Source organism: Aethalodelphis obliquidens, unplaced genomic scaffold (assembly GCF_003676395.1).
Source record: "Aethalodelphis obliquidens isolate GAN/ISIS:26980383/991018 unplaced genomic scaffold, ASM367639v1 scaffold38, whole genome shotgun sequence".
NCBI classification, from domain to species: domain Eukaryota; kingdom Metazoa; phylum Chordata; class Mammalia; order Artiodactyla; family Delphinidae; genus Aethalodelphis; species Aethalodelphis obliquidens.
Window position 1 is genome coordinate 5,794,589 of NW_020837982.1, and position 20,245 is coordinate 5,814,833.

General features: G+C 42.9%; 1 protein-coding gene across 2 annotated transcripts in view; it reads left to right on the plus strand.

Moving 5' to 3' along the window:
• Positions 1-5,205: 5,205 nt before the first annotated feature.
• Positions 5,206-20,245, plus strand: part of VPS53 (VPS53 subunit of GARP complex) — a 125,299-nt gene continuing 110,259 nt past the window's right edge. For both annotated transcript variants that reach the window (XM_027130558.1, XM_027130559.1), the window contains exons 1-4: positions 5,206-5,478; positions 7,446-7,526; positions 10,632-10,681; positions 14,607-14,673. In XM_027130558.1, the coding sequence (XP_026986359.1) occupies positions 5,392-5,478; positions 7,446-7,526; positions 10,632-10,681; positions 14,607-14,673 (285 nt within the window). In that variant the 5' untranslated portion in view covers positions 5,206-5,391. The remainder of the gene's footprint in view (positions 5,479-7,445; positions 7,527-10,631; positions 10,682-14,606; positions 14,674-20,245) is intronic.

Sequence of the window (20,245 nt, forward strand, 5' to 3'; positions counted from 1 at the left end):
ATGGTATGATCAAACAATGGAATGCTACATAGCCTCTGAAAGGAGAGGTAGACCAAAATACAGAGAAAGATCTCCAGAACATACTGGAAATTTAAAGGGGAAAGAACAAATCACAACAATAAGTACAGTGAGATGTAAATTAGTTTAAAAAAAACTATAAATGTGCTTGTACGTATATTGCTACATAATCACGCAAAGAAAGGTTTGGAAGGGGAACACCAGACTAACAGTGTGGGGAGAGAAGTGTGTATGGGCGTGTGTTGGTTTTGTGTCTGTGGGGTGAGGTGAATTAAAAATGACTTTTACATTTTCCCACGTTGTACAAGTGTATGAGGGTTTTGAAAACTATAGTTAGAAATCTGATTAAGCACACTGCCTTGAAAATTATATGAAAGGTAATATGTAAAAAAATATGACATTCAGGGACTTCCCTGGTGGTCCAGTGGTTAGGACTCTGCGCTCTCACTGCCAAGGGCCCGGGCTCAATCCCTGGTTGTGGAACTAAGATCCCGCAAGCTGTGCAGCATGGCCAAAAAAAAAAAAAAAAAAAAGAAATGACATTCATTTAACATACTTTTGAGGAATCATCATTTTTTAAAGTGTGAAAGTGTCACATAAGCTGTTGAAAAGTAATGGCCTTGATTTTTATACGTAATGCTGTAACAGGACCTGGCTCAGGTGGGTTTGAGAGGCATTAAGAGCAAAAACACTTGAACATAACAGACTTTGGTGTCATCTTAGCAGGCCAGCACTTAGCTACCTGACCTTGGCTTCTCACCCTACTGTCCCACCTACGTCAAGAACTATGGAGAAGTCTAAGAAATAACATATATGAAGGACTTCCCTGGTGGCGCAGTGGTTAAGAATCCGCCTGCCAATGCAGGGGACACGGGTTCAAGCCCTGGTCCGGGAAGATCCCACATGCCGTGGAGCAACTGAACCCATGCGCCACAACTACTGAGCCTGTGCTCTAGAGCCAGCAAGCCACAACTACCTAGCCCACGTGCCACAATGACTGAAGGCCACGAGCCTAGAGCCTGTGCTCCGCAACAAGAGAAGCCACCGCAGTGAGAAGCCTGCGCACTGCAATGAAGAGTAGCCCCCGCTCACCACAACTAGAGAAAGCCCACGCACAGCAACAAAGACCCAATGCAGCCAAAAATAAACAAATAAATTTTAAAAACTTTTTTAAAAAAAGAAATAACATATATGTGTAATTCCCTGGTGGTTCAGTGGTTAGGACTCCGAGCTTCCACTGCAGGGGGCCTGGGTTCAATACCTGGTCAGGGAACTAGGATCGCACAAGCCTTCTGGCCAAGATAATAATAATAACATATATGAAAACATTTAGACTGTTCATTAAAGTACTATGTAAATGCACTATATCGTATTAGTCCCTGAAACCATTTGCTATCATTTGGTGTAGTGGGTTAAATCTGCCCGTAAAACTCTGTATAAGTACCCCGGGTGCTAACTGATTGCACTACTGGAGTGCCTCGCCATCAAATGCTAAACTCTAAACCCAACAGATAAATGTGCTTAGGCTAGGGCAGTGAGGGCAAAGAAAAAGAGAAATGATAAACAAAGTGAAGATTTTCACAGGCATTTGAAAATGTGTGACTGACACTAAGGAGAGAAAGCCAAGTGTGGACAGAAAAGATGTGGAGACTAGAGATGGCTGTGGGAGTGATCTCTCAAAGCAACGACTCTCCAAGGGGGATTGGGGTGGAGGAAGCTATCGAATCTTGAACAATATTATATTTAGGACATAAAACTTTTTTTTTTTTGCGGTACACAGGCCTCTCACTGTTGTGTCCTCTCCCGCTGCAGAGCACAGGCTCCGGACGCGCAGGCTCAGCGGCCATGGCTCACGGGCCCAGCCGCTCCGCAGCATGTGGGATCTTCCCGGACCGGGGCACGAACCCGTGTCCCCTGCATCGGCAGGCGGACTCTCAACCACTGCGCCACCAGGGAAGCCCTAGCCTGTTACTATTTAATGCAGTTTTCTTCACCTGATGTCCCCCTATCTCTCTGCTCTTTTATCTTCCTAGACTTTTGTACCATGTAACTCTCTTAAACCCAAACTTATATTCATTATTATTATCTTATCTGGAAATAGGGAGAAGGGGGATAATGGAGTTGGGAGCTTCAGCATAGGGAAAGGTTTGGGTTGCAGGGGGAATGCAATGAGAGTTGACAAGGGACTTGTAAAAGGACAATCAGTGGCAATGGGACAGCATGACTTTGTATTGGAGATGGTCACCCTGGTATCATGACTCTCCATGACATTGTGGGCCACTTTGAAGCAGAGAAAACAAAAATGAGGGGACTAGGGCTGATGACAGGCCCGGTGAAGCTGGTCCTGTCACTCCTCTGCTTACAATCCTTCAAAGGCTTCCCATCTCTCAAATGACCTTCAAGAGTCTCCACCATCTGGCACTGCCAATTTCTTGGGCCTCTTGTTCCATTCTCCCCTCGGCTTTGAAAATCCCATCACCCTGGCCAATTTCTTCTATCTTCGTGGCTTTTGCATATACTGTTCCTTTTGTCTGTCATCTCCTGTTCACACCCCACCCTTTGCTTCAGCTTAAAAGTCACTTCCTCAAAGAAGCCTCTCCTGACCCCCCACATACAATCAGAGCACTCTATCAATATCGTCTTCCATAGTATGCTTTACTTGTCTTTCATTAGACCTAACACAATTCTTTGCTTATAAGTATGAATACCCTTTTCATACCTGGAAATAGTTCCGTGGAGGCAGGCACTTGGTCTATTTTGTTGGTTGCTAAAGTCCCAGCACCTGGCCTAGTGCCTATTGCCAGCAGGAACATTCATTTATTCATTCAATAAATTTTTGAATGAATGAATGAATGGCAGGAAGAGTTGGTTATGGAACCTTGGGAACGTTTTTTGTTAGTTTTTAACTACATCCCAATTTTCTCATCTGTGAATAGCAGATGATGATAATAACTACCAACCTCAGAACTGCCATGTAGATTGAAACAATGTATACTTAGCATGGTGCCTGGCATATAGGAAGGGCTAGGAAATGTGAGCCATTATTATCATCATTAAATATAAGTGCTGTGAGCAACCAGAACGCTCATCCATTGCTGGCAGGAATGCGAAAATGATAACAGCCCACTTTGGAAAACAGTTGACCGGTTTCTTATAAACACAGACTTACTATACAACCCAACAATCCCGCTTCTACGTATTTACCCAAGTGAAATGAAAATTTATGTTCACACAAAAACCTGCATATGAATGTTTATAGCAGTTTTATTCATAATTGCCCCAAACTAGAAACAACCCAAATGTCCTTCAGCCAGGAAATGGATAAACAAACTGTGGTATATCCAGATAGTGGATTACCACTCAGCAAGAAGAAATAAACTACTGATACATGCAACGACATGGATGATATACAAATGTATTATGTTGAGTGAAAGAAGCCAGACTCAAGAGGTGACATATTGTATGATCCCATTTATATGACATTCTGGAAAAGTCAAACTATAGGGACAGAAATCTGGTCAGTGGTTGCCAGGGGATGAGGTGGGGCATGAGAGAATTTGGGGGGGACGATGGAACTGTCCTAGGATTTGATTGTGACAGTGGTTACATGACTATATGCATTTATTAAAACTCACGGCATTCTAAACGACATAGGTGGATTTTACTGTATATAAATTATTTCTTACTGTATATAAAAAATGAAAAACATCCAAGACAGATGGATAAAATTATCATTTCCTTTAAAAAAAAAAAAGGCATTTATGGGCTTCTCTGGTGGCGCAGTGGTTGAGAGTCTGCCTGCCGGGGACGGGTTCGTGCCCCGGTCCGGGAAGATCCCACATGCCGCGGAGCGGCTGGGGCCGTGAGCCATGGCCGCTAGGCCTGCGCTTCCGGAGCCTGTTCTCCGCAACGGGAGAGGCCACAACAGTAAGAGGCCAGCGTACCGCAAAAAAAAAAAAAAAAAAAAAAAAAAAAAAGGCATTTATATTTCTGATTATAAAAATGCTACAGGCTCATAGACATTTTGGGAAAATGTGCAAAGAATACATTCCATCAGCTGCAGAAAAGTAATATTTCTTGCTATAATTTTTATAGGCACAAAATACACACACATGTAAACTGGGACCATGCTGTATATTTTTGCTTTCTGAAATATATTATGCACATTTTCCTATGTCATTAAATAATTTTCAAACACCATGATTTTGAGTCAGTAATATTCTATTATGTAACCAATTTATATTTTTAAGCCTTCCTTTACTGTTAGAAATTATATTGCTCCCATCTTTTTTTAACCACAATTTTGATTTAAAAAAAAAAAAAAAAAGCTCATTGGGGCCAGGGACACTTCATCATGGAGTTTTACCATGTTTAACTGATAAAACAACTCTTCCCTTGTCTGCAATTATCTCATTGTGTCTGGAGGAAAAGTGGTTCCACAGGGTGACCTGGCTTTTTCCTTTGTGGTACATAAGGGCTAGACACACTCATATTACCTGTATTACTAGCTTAAATTTGCATAGCAATTTTAATTTTTCTCTCTCGCCACATCCTTGCAGGGTAAGCAGGGCCGATGTAGTAATTTGTTCAAGATCACACAGCTCATCATTCGTGGACCGTGACTTCGACTCCAGCTACTCAGTCTCAGAGAAAGTCAACATCTCCCCAGGGCGGGTCACTGCCTAATCTGGATCTTTTTCCCCGCCCCCGCTACTGCCACTGAGCAAGGGGCCCCTGGGTGCGGACGCCCCCAGAAAATGCTGCCTAGAAGCTTGGCACACGGGGAATTTAACTCTTGTCAAGTGGACAAATTCCCATCCTACAAATTGTCCTTGGCAACATCGCCACTTACCAGCTGGGGTCATTTCTCCCCCGATGGCTGGGGGGACACCTACTGCCACTGAGCAAGGGGCCCCTGAGAAGGATCGCCGGCCTCGCGGCCCGTGAGAGTTGCTGTCATTCGATCGCGACGGTGTTGGGGCGCACCCTCACTGGGGGGTCCTGCCGGAGCGGCCGGGTCCTCCCCAGCGCCAGGGCCCAAGTGGGGAGGGCGCCTTCGGCGAGGTGAAGCGGGTCCCCACCATCTTAAGGAGGGGTGAGGGCAGGTGGGGGCCGCCGGACTACAGGGTTGCCCAGGGAGACTCCGGGAGGTGACAGGAACACCTCCTCCTTGGGACCAGAGGTCAGTCCTCCGCTATCCCAGAATGCCCCGGATCCCGGAAGTGCCTGGCTTCCCGGAAGTGCCCGACTGGGTGACAGAGCCCAGGCTGGCTGGAGCGCTGCCGCTGGAGGGTTGCTGTTCTGGGACGTGGGTGGCTGCAGGACGTGCGGCTCGGGGTAGGGGTGGGCGCCGGGAGGGAGCTGGGCGGCAGGATGATGGAGGAGGAGGAACTGGAGTTCGTGGAGGAGCTGGAAGCCGTGCTGCAGCTCACGCCCGACGTGCAGCTCGCCATCGAGCAGGTGAGTGTTCCGCCCCTCGACGGGAGGAGAGTGCGGAGGCTGGGGCAGCTCTGGGGGTGGGACCTGGGGTGGGACGCCGGGGAAGCGGTCTTCGTGGGAGACGTGGGAGCTAGGCGCAGAAGGACAAGGAAAGGTTTTGGTGGGAGGTGGTGGTGGGAAGGGGTTTCTGAATCTAGAGGAGAGAGAGAATCTTTTCTAGGCCTTGATTGTCTTTGGAGGGTGGGGCGTCCTGGTGGGTTTGGGCAAAGGAGCTGTGTCTCCTGAAAGGATGCACCTAGAAAAAGGGACCTCATAGGTAGCAACCTCAGGTTTTGGGGGTTGCGGGGCTGTTCATTCATTTATCAGGCTGGTGTCGCAGTGTTCCGGATTCTCCATCTAGCCCCTTGTGAGTGACTCGGAATTGAGGGGAGGACGTAACCTCTATTTTTGAAGCATATCGCAAAGCAGAGGGGCAAAGGTTAAAAGCAAAAAACGAAAAACCCTTTACCGTACTTAGTTGAGAATTCCTGCTGTTGATTAATTTGGGTTAGGTTGAAGAATATTCCCAGGTGGCTTCTCTTCCCTGCAGGAATTCTTTAGGTGAGTAAATTCTCTTTTCAAGTGTATGGAGTTTTTAAGAGTGATGATATTAGAAATAGCAATTTAGACCCTTGTACAGGGTATCGCTCCTGATAAAGGGAGAAAAATCTCCCTTAAAGAAGTTGGTGTCGGGGATTTAGGAAAAGGAGGGGTGAGCCATACTTAATGACCACTGGGAAGTTTTTTGAAGTAAAACATTACTACTTCTATTACTGATAGTTAATATTTATTGACCATTAATACTTACTATGGGTCTGCCAGTGTACTAAGTTATTTGTTTGTATTGTCCCATTTATAGATTTTTAGATGTGTTTTCCTTGGAGTGGTTGGATTACTCATTCACGGCACATTTGGCAGATCCTGAGGATGCCAGGCCATTAGGCAAAGGTTTTGGTGTTCAAGTCACACTGCTTTCCACCCACCTCCATCTGCCAGAAAGAGACACACGTTTCTTTTTTCGTTTGTTTTTTGTTTGTTTGTTTGTTTGGCCTTGCCTCAGGGCTTGTGGGATCTTAGTTCCCCTACCAGGGATTGAACCTGGGCTGCCCGCAGTGAGAGCACGAGTCCTAACCACTAGACTGCCAGGGAATTCCCAGAGACATACATTTCATTCCCTTTGGACCTAGTGGGCTCCAATAGAAGAAACAAATAATGCAGTCAGTTATCGTTTGACAAGGGTTTTAGAAGAGCACAGTTTTTCCTATTTCTTAGTAAGATTGAATTCTAGCACAGGTTTCTCCAATAAGCAGACCTCAAAAAAGAATTTGCTTCCCAGAATAACTGCCTTGAGCTGGTGAAATCTAGTACCCAGGGGATCACTTAACTGCTTTGCAACCCACCTTGATACATGTTCTTCAAATTGCAACATCTGAAGGGAGTTAGCTATATTTCTCAGAAGGCGGCTTGCTTTCTTCTGTAAAAGAGATGGACAGTTCCTAAATGTCAGCTCTCCACTTCCTGACGCTGAGTATAATAATCGCTTTGATGCATAGTGAATTCTACTGCTGAGACATCACTGAGACATGGTGTATAATAAGTCTGTTATCAAGAGTCCCTTAATACAACCATGTCATCCGCTGGCTTAATCTGATAGTGTACAATGCCCACTTATTTTACCTTGTCCTTGGGATTTCGTGGATATCTGGAACTTTTCACTGTTGCACATTCTGTTAGTTTTACTAAGATGTTAAAATTACAGATGTTGGTGAAAATTACAGATTTACGTTACTAGATATTTTATTGCGCGTCTGTTGTTGTTAAGCCTCGTAAAATGAAAAAAAGCTATGGTCTTTGCCTTCCAAAAACTTACCAACCAATAGGGAGGAAAGAAATAATACATAAAGCAAGGCAGAAAGATAGGTGATTTTTAATTCTCTATCTTTATGTAGGTATTTCCAAGCCAGGATCCTCTAGATCGAGCAGATTTCAATGCTGTGGAGTATATCAACACCCTGTTCCCAACAGAGCAAGTAAGTATAGAGTTTTCTTCTTGCAGTGGCTTCTGGCTCATCCTGAATATTAATGATGTATTATGTGTTATACTACATAATCTAAGGGACCTTGATAAGCAAGTGAGAGTTAAATTCAAGTTAGACTCCGTTGTAACCAGCTTTTTTTTGGGGGGGGGGGAGGGTTAGCTAATACCAAATACTGTTGTTGTGTTAGTGTGGAATTCTCTGTATAGTGAGCATATTATTAGAAATCGTACCCTTAGGTTGAAAGCATCTGTCCTGTTGCCCCCCAACCCCCAATTTTCTGTAGTAAATTGGGAAGTAGACAGGATTTTTCTAATGTAATAGGGGAAAAATGGGAATGAGGTAGGCGGGATAAGCCTGGAGTTAGAAAGCTACTTTTACTCCTATTTCAAGATGTAAATTTCAGAACTTTGATTTCTAGCCCAGCAGACTGTGGGTGGTGTTGGCCCCTTTATCCTGTACTGGGAGTAAGGAGGAAGAGCCAGTTTTAGTGGTAAGGAAGGTAGAATTAGGGTGTAAAGGTGAGCTCAGTTTTGAACATGTTTGGGCCATCCAGGTAGAAATACATAGTTGGATATTTGAGTCTGGAGCCCATCATTACCATAACCGTTAATATTTTGGCATATATCCTTCCAAACTTTTTCTGATGGACATGCTGATTTTTAAAAGAAATTTGGAAAAAATGGTATCATACTGTGTGATTGTCTTTTCTGAGATTTCACAGATAGCCTTTAGAACTCATCTTTTTCTTTTTTGGCTGCACCATGTACAGCTTGCAGAATCTTAATCCCCGGCCAGGGATTGAACGGGGGCCCTTGGCAGTGAAAGCGCCAAGTCCTAACCACTGGACCGCCAGGGGATTCCTAAGAGCTCATCATTTTCTATGAAATATGAATTCTAGGAATTAGCTGGAGATAGAAATTTGGAAGCAATGGTATAAAGATAGCAGTTTTAGCCACGAAAAGATTTAATTTACCCCAGCCTATCAAGACAGCTAACTCACCACAACAAATTGTTAGATTTGATAATTATGTATATAGGGAACCACCAGGTTCTCCCTTCTTCCTGATAAGTTTTTGTTTTTAAACTTCTGAAGGTAGCATAAGACATTTGTTGTTCCACAGATTCAGTTATATGTCTTGTCTAATTATGTCCCGACATCCATGGTGATGTATAGTGAAGTTTCTCAGGTAATTCAGGAAATTTATGACACAGGGGTACCTTTATTTCCCCAACCCCAGATTTATACCATTTTCCAACCCAGATTCTCATGGATCTTAATTAAAACGTAATAGAAAGTAAGGGCATGATTTATAATTTCTTTCAACTCTTGCTAAATCTTGGGCAAAATCCATCTATATACCTCATGGACATTGCAGTAGTTGCATTGTAGCTGTGGCACAGGGGCTTAGTTGCTCCGTGGCGTGTGGGATCTTCCCAGACCAGGGCTCGAACCCGTGTCCCCTGCATTGGCAGGTGGATTCTTAACCACTGCACCACCAGGGAAGCCCTTGTTCATTTATTTTGTTTATTTGTTTGTTTATTTGTTTTCTATATTTCACATATGAGTGAAATCATACAGTATTTGTGCTTCTCCGTCTGATTTATTTCACTTGATACCCTCAAGGTCCATCCATCTTGTCGTAAATGGCAAGATTTCATCTTGTTTTATGTGTGACCTGGTTCTCTTATCAGACCTGTGCCTGGAAGGCTCCTGCCTCTTCCTGCCAGCACAGGTTGCCGCTAGCAATTTATAAGCACAATTCCTGCATCACCCCCAATTCCTTCTGAGGTAAAATATCTATCGGGAGAGAGGGGAAGAGGACTTACAAAATTATATTTTGAAAACTTCAGTTAAAATGGTGCTATAAAATTGTACCATCTCTATTCCATTAGGGGGCACCCTTTCCTCATGTTTTCAGCTCACTAAATTGGTACTAGTCCATTTGTTTTTATTGTCATTGTCTTAAAAATAGAAATAACTGTATTATAATTGCAATAGCAGTGCATTGTCAATATAGAGCAGTTAGAAAATACTCATAGGCAAAAAGAAGAAAACTTAAAATCCCTCTTCTTCATAGATTACAACTACTGCTACTGATTTCATAGGTTACAGCTACTAATATAGACTCAAAGTAATAGTGTTTATCCTTCCAGGCTTTTTTCTAATGGACCTAGACACATAGAAAAAAACAGAGGTATTTATTTATTGACGTTTAACATAATGTGGAGGAGTATACAGATCCTAAATGTACAACTTGATGAATTTTCACCAAATGAGTAAAGCCGGGTAACCACCACCCAGACCAAGAAATAAAACGTTAATAAAGTAGCCCCTTCTTGCCTCTCCCAGTCACTACCTCCCCCAGAGTTAACCATTATCCTGACTTCTAATGCAGGAGAATAGTTTCACTCACTTTTGAAATACTATAAATGCAATCATACAGTATATGCTCTTGTGTGTGGTTTGTGTATATGTGTGTGTGTGCGCACGCAACATCATGTTAGTAAGATTCATCCATGTTGTTGTCTGTTGTAATCATTCATTCATTTTTGTTGCTATGAGGATTTTGTTGTACGAGTTTGTCACGATCCTATATACCAGGGGTCAGGAAATTTCCTGTAAAGGTCTAGATAGCAATTTTAGGCTTTATGGATTATTCAGTCTCTGTTGCAGCTACTCAATTCTGTCTTTGTAGCTCAAAGGCAGCTGTCGATAATATGTAAACGAATGGACATGGCTGTTTTCCAATAAACTTTATTTATGAAAAATAGATTCCAGGCTGAATTTTGCAGTTGTTGCCAACTACCGCTATACTTCCTCCGCCCTCCCACCCCGGCTGCATTGCAAGGCTTGCGGGATCTTAGTTCCCCGACCAGGGATTGAACCCATGCCCCTGCTGTGGAAGCGTGGAGTCCTAACCACTGGACCGCCAGGGAATTCCCTATATATATATATTTTTTAAGTGAAAATTGTATCATACCGTATGATTAGTTTCTTTGAGATGTCATAAATAGCCATTATAGTTCATCATTTCTCTGGAAAGAGGAATTCCAGGAAGTGAAATAACAGCTGGCACCTTTCCTTCTTTATTGTAGTCTCTGGCAAACATCGATGAAGTTGTGAACAAAATTAGACTGAAAATAAGGTAAGTAACACCGTGTGATTATTAATAATTAATGGAAGTATGCTGTTCATTTAATTAATCACATTCTGGATCACACTTATCTGTAAGAACACTAAAATCTCAAGTTTGCTGTAGATGGTAATCTTTTTAAAAATAGTATTTTTTTCTGGGTTTCCATATGAGCCTTGTGGCAAAGAACTTGATTCTTTGATCAGTCTTCAATTATTTATTTTAAAAAAAGGAAGGAATCTGTAACAGGCTGTTCAAAACAGTTGATTATAAAAGGAGACAAAAGCTTTTATGCTACATTTTTAGTGGCTTTATTTCCCTAGCAGATTTACCCTTTTTTTTTTTTTGTATTCCCGAGGCTTAGATATGAAGCTGGGCTTATATATCCCTTGGCCATGTATCAGCTAACAATGTGGTCAGATCTGCTGGTTGGTGTGGGTGGTGTCCCAGGACTAAACATTGTGATTAATCTAGGATGTCTAGGGTGGTCATCAGATGTCCTTTCTGCCAAATAGCCTTATTCTGGTTTATCCATGTCTGAATTTCCAGTTTTGACACATGGTAGATACTCAAAGTTTGTTTGTTGTAATTATTATTGTAATGGTTGATGTTATTACTTTAAATATAGTTTTTTTGTTGCTGTTGTTTTTTAACTTGTGATGAGGAGAAGCCTTCATTTTGAATCCAGGAGATGATTTTTTTTTCCCTGACAACCTTTGGGTTTTTAGGTGAAGACCTCTGCCATTAATGTTGTGTTCAGTTGGGTGCCTTAAAAAGTACAAAGAAGGGACTTCCCTGTTGGCGCAGTGGTTAAGAATCTGCCTGCCAATGCAGGGGACACAGGTTTGAGCCCTGGTCCGGGAAGATCCCACATGCTGCAGAGCAACTAAGCCCGTGCGCCACAACTACTGAGCCCATGTGCAACAACTACTGAAGCCCGTGCGCCACAACTACTGAAGCCTGTGTGCCTAGAGCCTGTGTTCCGCAACGAGAGAAGCCACCACACTGAGAAGCCCACGCACCACAACGGAGAGTAGCCCCTGCTCGCCGCAACTAGAGAAAGCCTGCGCACAGCAATGAAGACCCTGTGCAGCCAAAAATAAATAAATACAAAGAAGCCTGTTGATTGTTTCGGTGGACTTTAGCTGTAACAGCGGTAGTAGAGACCGCTAAGTTTTATAGGGTTTGCACGGAAAATGAAAATTCCCCCATGATCCAAAAATCACTTGCGAGGGGCTTCCCTCGCTGTCCAGTGGTTAAGACTCCGTGCTTCCCAACCTAAGTGTCCATCAACAGATGAATGTGGATAAAGAAGATGTGGCACGTATATACAATGGAATATTACTCAGCCATAAAAAGAAACGAAATTGAGTTATTTGTAGTGAGGTGGTTGGACCTAGGGTCTGTCATACAGAGTGAAGTAAGTCAGAAAGAGAAAAACAAATACCGTATGCTAACACATATATATGGAATCTAAAAAAAAAAATGGTTCTGAAGAACCTGGGGCAGGACAGGAATAAAGACGCAGACGTAGAGAATGGACTTGAGGACATGGGGACGGGGAAGGATAAGCTGGGACAAAGTGAGAGAGTGGCATGGACTTATATATACCACCAAATGTAAAACAGATAGCTAGTGGGAAGCAGCCGCATAGCACAGGGAGATCAGCTCTGTGCTTTGTGACCACCTAGAGGGGTGGGATAGGGAGGGTGGGAGGGAGATCCAAGAGGGAGGAGATATGGGAACATATGTATATGTATAGCTGATTCACTTTGTTATACAGCAGAAACTAACACACCATTGTAAAGCAATTATACTCCAATAAAGATGTTAAAAAAAAAAAGACTCCATGCTTCCAATGCAGGGGGCACGGGTTCGATCCTTAGTTGGGGAACTAAGATTCCACATGCTGCGCGGCACAGCGCGGCCAAAAAAATCCCAAAACAACAACAAAAATGAAAATCACTTGCAAGCCAGTTATTTTCAGCTTTCTCTCACCACACCTTTAACAGTTCTTCAAATGAAAAATGATATAAATGACATAAACTGACATAAAATTCTCTGGTTGAGATGCCATTAAATGGCCCCTGTTAAGCTGCAGGAGAAAGAGGAAGTGGGGGCCACAGATCCACCTCCTGCAGATCAGGGCCCAGGTGGCGAGGCATGGATTTCATATAGCACCTGCTCCTCATCCCTTTTAAGGTTCCTAGGATGTTACTGAGGAAGGATTTTGTGTGGGCTACTTTGAATTCTCTGGCTTGTTCCCATAAAGTTTCAGCAACTTTGTCATTTCTGGTTTACTCCATGACAAATACTAAAAGTTACATTGGTCCTTTTGAATGGCTCTGAACATTAAGTGAAAATAGCCTTTTAAAAAATAACAAAGGCGACTCATCAGTCTGTGCAGGGCTTGGCTTCTACACTACTGTTGCTGCTCCCTCACTGAGGTCCAAGGCCTCACTCTTCCTCCTATCATCAGACATCTTTGTTTTTTCTTCTGAATAAGTAGCTGCAATCTGCAAACATTGATGGATATGTTACTAACTTTTAAAAAAATTAATTAATTTAGTTTTGGCTGAGTTGGGTCTTCATTGCTGCACACGGGCTTTCTCTAGTTGCAGCGAGCGGGAGCTACTCTTTGTTGTGGTGCGCGGGCTTCTCATTGCTGTGGCTTCTCTTGTTGCAGAGCACGGGCTCTAGGTGCGCGGGCTTCATTAGTTGTGGCACGCGGGCTCAGTAGTTGTGGCTCGTGGGCTCTAGAGCACAGGCTCACTAATTGTGGTGCATGGGCTTAGTTGCTCCGCGGCATGTGGGATCTTCCCGGACCAGGGATGAAATCCATGTCCCCTGCATTGGCAGGCGGATTCTTAACCACTGTGCCACCAGGGAATCCCAGCTTTTTTTCTTTTGGTCAACCTGGAATCGAGATTTTTTTTTTTTTAATTTTTGAATTTTATTTATTTTTTTAATACAGCAGGTTCTTATTAGTCATCCATTTTATACACATCAGTGTATACATGTCAATCCCAATCTCCCAATTCATCACACCACCACCCCCGCCGCTTTCCCCACTTGGTGTCCATATGTTTGTTCTCTATATCTGTGTCTCAATTTCTGCCCTGCAAACTGGTTCATCTGTACCATTTTTCTAGGTTCCACATATATGCGTTAATATACGATATTTGTTTTTCTCTTTCTGACTTACTTCACTCTGTATGACAGTCTCTAGATCCATCCACGTCTCTACAATTGACCCAATTTCGTTCCTTTTTATGGCTGAGTAATATTCCGTTGTATATATGTACCACATCTTCTTTATCCATTCGTCTGTCGATGGGCATTTAGGTTGCTTCCATGACCTGGCTATTGTAAATAGTGCTGCAGTGAACATTGGGGTGCATGTGTCTTTTTGAATTATGGTTTTCTCAGGGTATATGCCCAGTAGTGGGATTGCTGGGTCATATGGTAATTCTATTTTTAGTTTTTTAAGGAACCTCCATACTGCTCTCCATAGTGGCTGTATCAATTTACCTTCCCACCAGCAGTGCAAGAGGGTTCCCTTTTCTCCACACCCTCTCCAGCATTTGTTTGTAGATTTTCTGACGATGCCCATTCTAACTGGTGTGAGGTGATACCTCGTTGTAGTTTTGATTTGCATTTCTCTAATAATTACTGATGTCTAGCAGCTTTTCATGTGCTTCTTGGCCATCTGTATGTCTTCTTTGGAGAAACGTCTATTTAGGTCTTCAGCCCATTTTTGGATTGGATTGTTTGTTTTTTTAATATTGAGCTGCATGAGCTGTTTATATATTTTGAAGATTAATCCTTTGTTCATTGATTCGTTTGCAAATATTTTCTCCCGTTTTGAGAGTTGTCTTTTCGTCTTGAAGGAATCGAGATATTTTAATGATTTGTATCCTTTAACTTTTTTTGCTAGGAGACTGGATGACAGCATTCGAACTGTTGTAAGAGGTCAAACAAATGTGGGGCAGGATGGCCGGCAAGTAAGTAACTTATTCCTTCGTATTAAATATATCCCGATTTCTTCAAGACCCCACAACCAAGTGACCAAAATATTGATCTGCCTGCTTACAGAGTACTTCCTTAACTGATCTGCCCCATACACAGCAGGAAACTTGCATGACTTGTCCCACTAGTAGCAGGGGGAGGCTGCCCAGACCAGCCGTGAGCTGTCACTCAGCGTCCCTTGGACCAGAAGTATATATTGTAGCACAGCTCACCCAGGTCCAGGGTTAAATGCGCGCTGAAATGAGAAAACTGAAGTTTCCTTGGCTTTCTCCTTAATGTCGGACGTCTCTGAGCCCTCCTTTATTTTGTGTACTGTGGCCCAACAAGGTTGCTGCATTTATCTATCTGCTAAGTTGTTGGGATTTTGATATTAGTTTTTTTAAAAAAATATTTATTTATTTAGGCTGCTCTGGGTCTTAGTTGTGGCATGCAAACTCTTAGTTGTGGTACGCATGCGGATCTCATTCCCTGACCAGGGATTGAACCCGGGCCCCCTGCACTGGGAGCACGAGTGTTACCTACTGGACCACCAGGGAAGTCCCTCATATTACTTTTGTTGCTGCAAAAGATAGCAGTAACCTGTGTGTCAAAAGACATTATCAACAGAGTAAAAAGTCAACCTATAGAATGGGAGAGAATATTTGCCAATCATATATCTGATGAGGGATTAATATCCAGAATATTTAGAGAACTCCTAATATTCAACAACAAAAAAGCAAACAACCTGATTAAAAACTGGGCAAAGGACTTGAATAGACATTTCTCCAAAGAAGATAATATGAATGGCCAATGAGCCCACGAAAAGATGCTCAGTATCACTAATCATTAGGAAAATGCAAATCAAAAGTACAGTGAGGGCTTCCCTGGTGGCACAGTGGTTGAGAGTCCGCCTGCCGATGCAGGGGATGCAGGTTCATGCCCCAGTCCGGGAAGATCCCACATGCCGTGGAGCGGCTGGGCCCGTGAGCCATGGCCACTGAGCCTGTGCGTCCGGAGCCTGTGCTCCACTATGGGAGAGGCCACAACAGTGAGAGACCCGCGTACCGCCAAAAAAAAAAAAAAAAAAAAAAAAGTACAGTGAGAGTGGGACTTCCCTGGTGGTACAGTGGTTAAGAATCCGCCTGCCAGACCTACTAGAGAATGGACTTGAGGATATGAGGAGGGGGAAGGGTAAGCTGGGATGAAGTGAGAGAGTGGCATGTGACATATATACACTACCAAACGTAAAATAGATAGCTAGTGGGAAGCAGCTGCATAGCACAGGGAGATCAGCTCGGTGCTTTGTGACCACCTAGAGGGGTGGGATAGGGAGGGTGGGAGGGAGGGAGATGCAAGAGGGAAGAGATATGGGAACATATGTATATGTGTAACTGATTCACTTTGTTATAAAGCAGAAACTAACACACCATTGTAAAGCAATTATACTCTAATAAAGATGTAAAAAATAAATAAAAGAAAAAAGAAAAAGAATCCGCCTGCCAATACAGGGGACACAGGTTCGAGCCCTGGTCTGGGAAGATCCCACATGCCGCGGAGCAACTAAGCCCATGCGCCACAACTACTGAGCCTGTGCTCTAGAGCCCGCGAGCCACAACTGCTGAAGCCCAGGTGTCTAGAGCCTGTGCTCCACAACAAGAGAAGCCACCGCAAGGAGAAGCCCACGCACCGCAACGAAGAGTAGCCCTCGCTTACCGCGACTAGAGAAAGCCTGCGCACAGCAACGAAGATCCAACAAAGCCAAAAATTAATAAATAAATAAAGTGTTTCTCTTGGGAAAAAACACAGCATTTATTAAAAAAAATGTACAGTGAGATACAACCTCACACCCATTAGGATGACTACTATCAAAAAACCAGAAAACAACAGGTGTTGGCAAAGGTGAAGAAATTGAAATGCTTGTGCACTGCTGGTGGAAATGTAAAATGGTAGAGTTGCTGTGTAAAACAATACAGTGGTTCCTCAAAAAATTAAAATGAATTATCATATGATCCAGCAGTTCTACTTCTGAGTATATACTCAAGAGAATTGGAAGCAGGGTCCTGGAGAGATACCTGTTACCCCCATGTTCATAGCAGCATTATTCACAATAGCTTAAACATGGAAGCGACCCAGGTGTCCATTGGCAGATGAATGGATAAGCAGAATATGGTCTGTACATAATTGGAATATTATTCAGCCTTAAAAAGGAAAGAAATTCTAAAAAAAAAAGGGGGGGGACTTCCCTGGTGGTCCAGTGGTTGAGACTCTGAGCTCCCAATGCAGGGGGCCCAGGTTTGATCCGTGGTCAGGGAACTAGATCCCGCATGCTGCAACTAAGAGCCCACATGCCGCAGCTAAAGATCCCGCATGCCGCAACTGAGGATCCTGCATGCAGCAATGAAGATCCCATGTGCTGCAACTAAGACCTGACACAGCCAAATAAATAAATAAATATTTTTTTTTAAAAAAAAAAGGAAAGAAATTCTGGCATCTGCTATAGCATGGATGAACCTTGAGGACATTATGCTAAATGAAATAAGCCAGTCACAAAAAGACAAATAGTGGATGATTCCACTTATATGAGGTACTTAAGAGTAGTGAAAATCATAAAGACAGAATGTATAATGGTAGTTGCCAGGGGCTGGGGGAGAACGGGGAGTTAGTGTTTAATACATGTCGAGTTTCCGTTTTACAGGATGAATTATGGGGATAGATAGTGGTGATGGTTGCACAACAGGTCAATGAAACTGTACAATAAAAAATGGTTAAGATAGTAAATTTTATGTTATGTGTATTTTACCTCAATAAAATTTTTTTGAAATCAAGATGGAAATAAAGTTGATATATTGCAAAAAAAAAAAAAAGAAAGAGAGAGAGATAGTAGTAACCTGACACAGCTATAATTCCTCATACCTAGTTTTGTTGCCTAGCAGATAACTGTCGATTCATTTCAAAGTTTTATAGTTCTTTTTGGATCTAGCTAAGGAGGGCTGTTGGAAGGGGATGCAGGGGAGAAGCATTGTACGGGGAAGAGGTATTCTTCAGTGACTGGGGGGCCAGATGTTATCTGTTAACCATTTTTCCTTTTCATCTGGATTCTAGTCTTCTGCTTAGACGTCCTATTTCAGAATTGCTGTCGTAACAGAAGTGCTGATTGTGCCCTGTCTAGTCTTCTCTTAGAGTGTCCGGCCTGCTCTCTTAAACAGTAATTCAGTTAGGTCGGCTGTGTGCGCCTCTCAATTCTGTTATTTGTCCTGTTTTGACATTATTTAGTATATAGCCAATTTTTTTAAATGTTCATTATGCTGCCCAGATTTTATGGGGGTAGCGTGTAGTCCTATGATCTCTCATATTCCGGTTTCCTCTAGTAGCTCACAGGTGTTATATAAGTCTTTTTCCTTTTCTCTTATATGTTTAGTTTTATCCGCTTCTCTATTTTTCCTACATTTTGTGACTTTCTTTTTCCTCTTACTTGTCATCTTCCGTTGGCCTGTTTGTAAGTAGTCTACCTTGTAGTCATCGTCAATATTTGTGTGTAGACATTTTAGTTTCCCGCAACTGATCCTATTTCCTGGCCTTGCTTGGTTCTTAGTCCTTATTGCTTTGGTTTTTGTTTATTTAGGTCTCTCCCATGAAGTGTCACCTCTCTGGCAGGTGAGGCCTGTGTAAACAGGGCCCTTAGACGTAACAAAGAGTAACAGGGTAGCCGGCCAACACTGTAGCCTCATTCTGCTCTTTCACTTTCCGACATACGTCTGGTCATGTCATCTACACAGCCCACAAACCCCTGTGGGCTCTCTACCAACTTCAATCCAAGTTCCTTTGCATGGCATTGAAGGCCTCAATCTACCTTTCCAGTTTTGTCTCCTGCTGTGACCCATCCACGCTGGAAGCCTAGTGCTCTCCCAAGCATGCCCTTTGCTTTCTGGACCTGTGCTTATGTTCTTCTTTTTGCCTAAAATGCTCTCTCTCCTCTTTTTCTTCCAGTAGCTTCACTTCAAGATCATACCCAGTTCAAACACTACTTCCTTTATGAAATTTTCTGTTTGGCTCAACAGTATATACCAAAGGAATCAGAGTTTTAGAACCCGAAGGGACTTGGAACTCATCTGGTCCACTCCTCTCATTTCACAGATGAGAAAATCAATCCCAGTATCCATCAGTTAGATGTACAGTCTCTCTGTCCACGAACTCCCACAGTCCTGCGCCCGTGTTTTTGACTTGGCTTTCGTGATCTGCTCTGACTTATCAGTGAATACATCTTGTCCCTTTGGCTCGTGTATAAGGTCCTTGAGGCAAAAGCTGTCTCTCTCTCATCTTGGCATTTCTCAGAACACATAGGCCACCTGCAATAACATTTTATTCAACTGTATTGAATATTAGGTCTGTGGGAGAGTATTTATTATTTGTAAGTAAACGAAAGCCCTCTCCCATAAAACATCATTTTGACCAGTGTGTGTGTTCTTTTAAAGATGTTTAAAGCTTGACTTGTTTATGACTAGTCCCAGCTTACTACTATTTGAAATAATAACACTACTGTTTAGTGTGTTTCCACCTATATTTAGAAAGGCTCACTAGAAACCTTGAAATACTTAAGAGAGTTTCAGGTATTTACAATTCCAAGAATGTGAAAATAAAGTGAATGATTCATCAGCACTTTCTGTTGGGTCATGCTGTGTAGATATATATATCTTTTAGTTATTTATGTTTTAACCTGTGGTCACAAACGAGCGTTATTGGAGAGGCAGGCCCAGAATTAGCCTGGAGGAAAGTCGGCCCTCCCCACCTTCACATGTTAATAGGTTACAGGTTGCTGCAGCAAAGGCAGGCCATATTTCAGAGAGCAAGACCACATTTCAAGAATGTTTAGATAGCATTTCAATCTGTGATGGAATTTGGTATCCGTCTCCTTAGCATCCAGACAGAAAGGAAGCCCAGAAGAAGTAATTGCTTTTCCTGTCATCTCCTCCATCTGTGTTTTCCAACAGCTTGTAATGCAAGCTGAAGGAGAGACTTTTTTTTTTCCAGGGAGCTTTTGAGTCCTGTCCTTGTCATCTCCTAGGGGTGAGAGCCTTGCTGTCCAGCCCCAGCTGGCCGGTGGTTTGCTAAAGAGAGACTCCATTTGACTGGCATGGACTCGGGAGAATTATGGATGTTCCAAAATATTGAGTTTTTAGGTCAAGAGGCCCCAGTTTCCCCTCTTCCCTGGAACGGAGGAAAGGTTTGCTTTCAGAACTTGTTTCCGAAGCTTCTGGGGAACAACTCAGAAGGGGAGAGCAGTAATATGGGCAAAAGGAAGTTTTCCTTTTATACATTTCATCTTGATTGTGTGCGTCTTGAACAGATATGCTTTGTAATCCGTGTAAATAGGGGAAAGTGTTGACTTCACATTTGTGGTGTCTTAAAAGACGTCTTTAGCAGAAAAGTTCTTTTTGGAAAGCAGTGTTTCTGACTCAAAAATTATTTGTGGAGAGGGAGTGATTTAGAAATTGAAGACACAGTGAGTCAGTTGCTTTAGTTTCTCGAAATTTCTGAAACCCCCGCTGCCTGGTTAGCACTCTGCTGCAC